The following is a 7,868-nucleotide window of genomic DNA, read 5'->3' on the forward strand; positions in this document are numbered from 1 at the left end:
AGTTGTTTGTCAACACTATATGAGAGAGGATTCTTTAGTAAGTCTTCCACTTGTCTCTGGATAGTGGATAAAGATGCCACTACAGCTGTTACTGTTTGTCTCTCAATCAGAAAATCATCTCTCCTTATTGGTCTTCCTATGCAGAGCTGGCCCAAGAGTTTTTGGCACCCTTTCTTTTTACTACTAGACACTTTGTGCATCAAATAACCTGTAAACCTATATGCAACAGCTCTGGATGTATACATAATACGTCTAATTAAAATAAATATTTCCATTTAACTGACGCTGGCTTTAACACCCCTAAATTTTTGCACCCTAGATGATTGCCTACAGTGTGCACACCCTCGCATATTCAATGCTCCTAATCTGACTTATCCACTGCCTCAAACATCATCACAGTGAGGTCAGAATAGTCCAGATGAACAGTCTGAAATTAAATGAGTGTATAACTTTTTGTCAATGATTATATATAGATAATTTTTCCTGATTTGAAGTACAGTCAACCCCCTATAACACTGTTGATAATTCCGTTTTATATGAATTCCATGTTGTACGAGTCACTTAGATTTTACAACATGGAATTCATATAAAATGGAAAAATCAACAGTGTTATAGGGGGGGTCAACTGTATATAATAATAATAAATATATTTTAAATAACCAAATTATTTTTTCTAAAGTGGATCCTATGGTATTATTGATTAATACACTGTTCTATTATTAAAATCTTTGAAATAATGAGACACGAATAATAGAAAATATCACAAATAATAAGAAATAAAATAAACAAACATACTAAATGATTATAAATATAGAAAGTATTTTATTTCAACCCCATTCTTAAGTACTGAAATGATCTGTGTTTTCTATTTTCAGGAAACTGCTTAATATCATTCCCTTAAAGAACAAAAAAAAATCTATATTCGATGTGTAAAAACTTAAGAGAGAAAGATAAAGCCAAGAGGCAAATTCCTGTAACCAATCCTGTCCAAACCGGTTTTGCTTGATCAAGTGAACAACTCCATTATAATCAGATCATTTTTAAAGATGTTTCCACCAAATATTATCTTTTTTTTTTTTTTTCTAAGACTATGACTAGTTCCGATTTAAATAAAGTTTAAATGAAAAACGTAATACGAAACGTTTAATATTATACATTTTTAATTGCATTTATTTAATGTAATATTATACGTGATAAAATTTTAATTAAATTTTTATATTCTATACTTTCGAAAAGTAATATTCTTGCTTTTATTATTAATTATGATTTATTCTATTTTTATTTAAAAAATTGAAAATTTGATATCCTCAGGAAAGAAAGAAACTTCCTTATTTCATTATATAGATGAGTGTTTTTCCTGAAATGATTCATAAGCAACAATTAAAAGGAATAGAATATATAAACACATAAATATCTTTGATATAACACAACTATTCTTTTGATGTAAACCCTATGAAGTTTTACGACTTCATGAAATGAATACTGTGAATGTAATGTACTATACAAATTGAGAATAAATTATTATCGCGTAAATTAACATGGTGAATATGAATATAATATTGACTGAGAAGATATAATAGTAAACTTTGTACTACAGAAAGAAATACATAAAGATTTATAATCGTATATTTTACAAAGAAAAGAATTTTTTTAATATTCATTTTACAAGGTTATTAATATTAAGAAACATCTTTATGTTGTGTAGTTCCTTCTTGATAAAGAGAAGGAACTTTTCTTAAAATTTTAAATCACGTTTTGTTGATTCTTAATTACGTAAACGGAATTTCGAAAGAATTATATTTCCTGAAAACGATTAAATTAGATAATTAGTGTATATATATTATCTACAAAATATTTATTGTATTTATTTGTAGTATTTTTTTTTTTTTGTATTTCTATATTCAAATACACCAGGTGTTTTTATTTTATATTTCTACATTCCAAAGAGACTTTAGTGTATGGTGTTTAGTCTGAAGCATAATATATGTATGAGTTTGTTTAGTCTTCTGTACAATCTGTTTAATTTGTGTAAAGTTTTTTTATAATTTTTCCCTTTCTTTTAAGAGATGAAGAATGTTTTAATTCTAAACTCAAATGTTATTTATTTCCGATTTAATGTAATTATTTTCCGTCGATTTCAAAGTCCCTCGCGCATTAAAAACACTTTAAAATATTGATTTTTGCTTTATGTAACAGAGGGAATGTATTACGATCAGTCAAAAAATAACCCCCCCTTTTAGAATTTTACATTTTTGAACTTATGACACCTTGAAACGTCTAGAAATGCAAAAACATTTCTGTATGTATGGATGTTAATGTATATGTGTGTGGTGGGGTACGATTTTGTTCACCCTGTTTGAAGCGTAATAACTTGTGATTTTTGTCAAAAATTTCTCAAATGTTGTAGGGAGGTTTGTGTATTACATTATGTTTAGTCATACAAATTAATCATAATTCGCTTACGTTAATATATTGTTGAATACAGTATTATGTTGTAATGTAAATTAGGAAAATTTGCGGTTTTAAATCATAATATTTTCAATTCAATAAATTATAAATCCAGTAACGAGTTGCGTAACTTTTCCGGCAAAAACATCTAAAATTGCTCCATCTGTTATGATATTTTATTTTAAAATCTTTTTATATTATTAATTATTATAAAATGGCATAAAACTTAATTTTGAGAATAGAAATGAGTTTCAGAAAAAATTTTNATATATATATATATTGAAGAAGAAACAATATTTCAGTGTTATTTATTTGACTCATTCTATATTATTTTTAAGGCTAAATCCCAAAATTACATAAAAACTTTTTGAGTGTAAAGTTTGATTAATCTTACAACACAACGAAACTAAATGAGTAAATACATTAGTAATATAAGTGGCTTACATCATTACATTTTTATAGTTTTTCACTTGAAATGAAAGAAAAAAAAAACAAATTTTAAATTCAAATTTTAATTACGAAAAGCAATTTGCATTTTAAGTAAATGATAAATAAAATACCAGCACGTTACTGGAAATTAAAAATGTAATGTAAAAGAAATACGATTCCTATCGACCTATGTTATCAAAATAAATAAGAATAAAACACGAATTATATTCACCAGATAGCACTGCATCAATTCAAATCAGGAAATCAAGTTGTGTTAGGAAAGAGAATTATGAAATCAAGAACAATGTCGATATTATCGAGAAAATTGCTGAAAAAAAAAATCGGCTTAAATTATAGTTTAAAAATGTTCTATATGTTCCGGTAGAACTCCATTTTAGTTGAATGACCAAGGAGGGAATTCGGATACATTCAGATATACCACACCGAAATATGTTTTTATATTTTGCAAACATGTTATATAAAGAATTTTCTGCAACTAATCGACAATAATTTCTCATGCACCCATCATTGAGGACCGATCGTCTACTTCCGTTGCAGTAATGGGGGGATGAGATCATTAAATCGTGGGACGAACATACTACTCTAATGGACACCCACGCCAAAGATCTGGTTTCCTGTGAATCAAAACTATCGTGTGAAACGACTATATTTACGTAGAAAATAAATTTTACCACACATTTTTAGTTTTATCATAACGAATAAAATCTGAAATTAAGTATTCGACTCACCTAAACATTCTTCCACACGGCATTTTTCAATACATTCCACATTATACAGGATACGAAAATAATATTTATATAAATACCATCTAATGACTAATGTCCTATAGTTAAGGAAAACTTGAAACAGTTTAGTCAGGAAATGGTTCCTCTTTAAAATTTCCTTGAAATTATTTTAACGGATGCATAAAATAGTTCCTTTATACAATATATATAGATCTATAGATGGATGATTTCACCCATTACTAAAAATATAGAATGTTTTAGTGGATAAAGTATATAGAGTAATTAATAATAATAATAATAAAGATTATTATATAAATAAGTTATAAATCGTATACGAAGAGAAAAGTATCCTTGATACTTGTGTCATTATCAAGCTTTATGTTGTGGAAAGAAATTGATAAGAGTGATTTTCTATGCTTCCAGATAAAAACAGAGTTATAGATACTTGTAATTTTCCATAGCAATGAAAATAGATACTTATTTACTATTTTTTTTTATCATAAAAAATCAAATATCAATGTTATTTAAATTCTATGTATTCCACGAGATAAATATGTATTTAACTGTTATATTAAACGTAACTTTAATTGTGAATATTATATACTTTTTTTTCTAAAATAATGATAATAAACATTAAAAGCGATTAAATTACACTTAAAAAAATGATTTTTCGGTTATCTTTCATATGTTAATTTTCTTTGCAACTTATTACAGGTTTGAAAATGACGTTAAGAGGAAATTGTTGTTTAGTGCTTTTCCCTACTTGGTACTTACTAGATGACAAGGACTGCTTTTAATCTTTCTCTACGACCCGCCTTTAATTCCGTCCTTGGCCGCTAGGTGGAGTTGCTATTTTCGACCACAATCCTTGTGTTTCATAAACAGTCATTCCTTTCAATAGCTAATGGAATTTCTGCTGTGTTTTTTTTTTATAATTGTGCATAAAATAGAGTGAGCGATTTAAAAAAAAAGAAACTAATTCATCATCTTTGCCTTGAAATAATGAATGATAATATTACAATTTCTTGTAAGACGTTAACATTAATAATAAAAATATTATGAAATGCTATTATCAAATTAAGTTAAAATTTCATAATAAAGAAAAACATTACAGTGAACAATGTTGTAATAATATAGGATTAGATTAAATGAAGTAAAGCGCATATAAAATAATTTACTACTACAAATACTTATATACACACATACACGCTGTTATTACGTGATTTATAATAATACAGGTTATAAAAGTTTAGATACACGTAGTTGAAATTTTCAAAATTATTCATAATTTTTCTATTTTCACTCATAAGAAAACCCGGAAGAAGTAAATATATTAGATCAACGTATCAACTGCTACTGGCATGTTCAACGTCAACCTCTTTACGTCTATATTTAATGATGATTTAGAATTGTTTGTTGTTTCAAGTGATTCTTGAAGAAAAACATACGTTGGTAAAAACTATATATATATATATATATATTTTTTTTTTTCTTAATAGAAAAAGAAAAAAAATTAATGTTTTTATGACAAGTAGTTTGACTAGTTACTACATACGACCCGTTCATACATTATAAAACTCAGGTCGCTTGTTTAGAACGAGGTCACATCTTTACGACAAAGAAGAAGATTTTCGCATTCTTAAATTATCATTTTACATAAATTACACAGTTAAAAGTATTATGAAATAATAATTTTCCTCCCCTTTAAGAGTTAGTAAATAGCAACACGGGTTTAAAATAAATGTAAGAATTTAATCTTGAAATCTCTATTTCGAAATCTCTAAATAGGCTAAGTATCTTTGTTAAATAGAAGCACGACTTTACCATTGAAGATTCCAAGAAATTGAATTTATTATTATGATGATGATGATTCATATAATTATAAATTATTGTTATTAATTGGAAAATAAATGACGTTGTGAGGGTAAAATATGTCAAGGAACAGACAACCTTTTTTCTTTCTAAAGTCAAATAGAAGACAAAATGAAACAAAAATTAACTGGTTAAATTCCGGAAGTTCAAAGTTGTTCACCTTGCGCATGAGTAGAAGGTCGATTAGGGAGACGAATTTTCGGATATCACATGACAGCCGTTAATATTTTTTTTATCATCAACGAAATTAGAGTTTAAAAATTCTCGATTTAGTTAAACCGTATCTGATAAAGATAAAAAATAATTTCGGTTATATAAAGAGAAATAATTATGTAGTCCTGGAAAAGGTCGTACCTAAAAAAAAAACTGACTAGATTGGTTATATTGAAACACATCCAAAAAAGAATATATTAAAAATAAATCCGGTATGAATAAAGTTACGAATGAATAGTGTAGATAAATGTAAAGGTAAAAGAAAAATTGCGTAGATTTAGTTTTATTATCAATAAACGAATTAACTAAATAAACCCAAGAGAAGAATGCCAAACTGGTCTCGTCTACAGAACATACACAGGTTATCATTAAGGGCGTGTAGAATAAGCTATCTTTACCTTAACTCTCCCTTTTTAACTTAAACATTCACCCTTTAAAAAGCTTATAATACATCTATATTGGGTTAATCAAGCGAATCAAAATGTAAAAAAATATGTAAGTATTCTTAAAAATTATCTGCCATTGTTCTAAGAAAGAAAAAAAAAAAAGAAAAAAAAAGAAACCACCATCACTTACTTCGAAGCCATGACGCTGGAATTCGCCGTCAATTCTCCCGAATAACGCTTTTTCACGAGGGTCGACGTGATTTTTACTTAAGAAGTAACAACAAATCCACTTTAAAAAACACGCCCAACAAACTCCAAACACAAACTTCCAATAGTTTGACGCGCGCAAATGTAACTTGTCAAGTGGAGTGTATAAACAACACTCTACTGACTGACGTCACGTGAGGCAGTTATGCTTCTCATTGGTTGACCGCACAAAATTATTATGAACAAGAGCAACAAGATTGTAAAAGCGGGGAAACGAGTAAGATAAAACTGGATCCACAACTTTATTCTCTTAGTAAATCCTCTATAATGACGTTTAAGATAATCTTAAGGAAGAAGAAAAAAAAAAAAAAAACCAAGATCAAACAGAGAGCTTATATATTTACGTATCATAAAATAAATACTCAGTTTTATTTTAAAATATAAAATAAAATATTGTTTATAACGTAATAATTTTTTATTATATTATTAATTTTAAAATTATATTATTTTTAGTAGATATGTTAAATGCCCCTACAAATAAGCTATCCGTAAGGACAGTAGTTCCATCCGTTGTAATCAGATCAACGCATTTGTCCTTTCTACGTTCCAAATACATCGGTACCAGGTTCGGAGTGTTAAATAACATATCACAAGTGCTACAACCTCTAGTTTTGATCGAATTAAGGAGAAATACAAATGAACTGCATTTGCACATCTGATATTCTAACACCTTTCCTATTTTAAATATTTGCATTTACTTTTTTTAAGGTGTCTTCCTCGTGTACAGTTTAAACCTGTATTATTCCAGTTCCTCTTAAAATGTATTATAATGAATTTCAATTCGTTATTATTTAAGGTAATATTAAGTAAAATTTTAATTATATTTTTAAAAATATTATTACAAATTAAAGTGTTGTAAAGTATTCATTTAGTTTTCAATTGAATATATTGTTGTTATTGTAATTTTTCACGTATTTTGAACTTTCTGAAGCTTACAAAACTTTAATTTTTATCTAATATAAGCATTTTTTATAATAATATACAGTAGACCACCCCTATAACACTGTAGATAAATCCGTGTTATATGAATTCCATGTTGTACGAGTCACTTAGATTTTACAAATACGTGTGCCGGGCTGTGAACGGCTCATAAAATTTAATATACAAACTTTATATTATAATTGTTTTATAAGAAATTGTCATTTTATTGTATAGTAATTTAGTAAATATACAAGAGAAAGAGGATAAGACAATTTTCTAAAATTGTTTTAAATTGATATCGAAAGAAAAATACGTCTTCAAATATTTATAATGCTAAAGTTTCATTAACATGTCAGTTTAAAATAGGCACGAGCATATTCTCCTATTTAAGCCTGTAGCCAGGTGAGAAAAAAACTAAGTCCTCTATTATCTAAAGAACAATTCTAAGTAACAGACCAGAACGTTTTCCTGTTCCGGAGGTTAGTGGTACAAAGATATAAATTGGAATTTGATGACAAGAAAGTGTGGGTCATGGAATAAATATTAGTGAGTTTTATTTTTAAAATTTATATATTTTTTTTTAAAT

General features: G+C 27.3%; 1 protein-coding gene across 1 annotated transcript in view; it reads right to left on the reverse strand.

Moving 5' to 3' along the window:
* Positions 1-6,493, reverse strand: part of LOC111635534 (probable ascorbate-specific transmembrane electron transporter 1) — a 39,607-nt gene extending 33,114 nt beyond the window's left edge. Inside the window, exon 1 of the mRNA XM_023380525.1 lies at positions 6,285-6,493. Coding sequence (XP_023236293.1) covers positions 6,285-6,295 — 11 coding nt within the window. The 5' untranslated portion in view covers positions 6,296-6,493. The remainder of the gene's footprint in view (positions 1-6,284) is intronic.
* Positions 6,494-7,868: the final 1,375 nt, after the last annotated feature.

The sequence above is a fragment of the Centruroides sculpturatus genome, unplaced genomic scaffold (assembly GCF_000671375.1).
Source record: "Centruroides sculpturatus isolate CEXI.00-Female unplaced genomic scaffold, Cexi_2.0 scaffold911, whole genome shotgun sequence".
Classification (NCBI taxonomy): Eukaryota; Metazoa; Arthropoda; class Arachnida; order Scorpiones; family Buthidae; genus Centruroides; species Centruroides sculpturatus.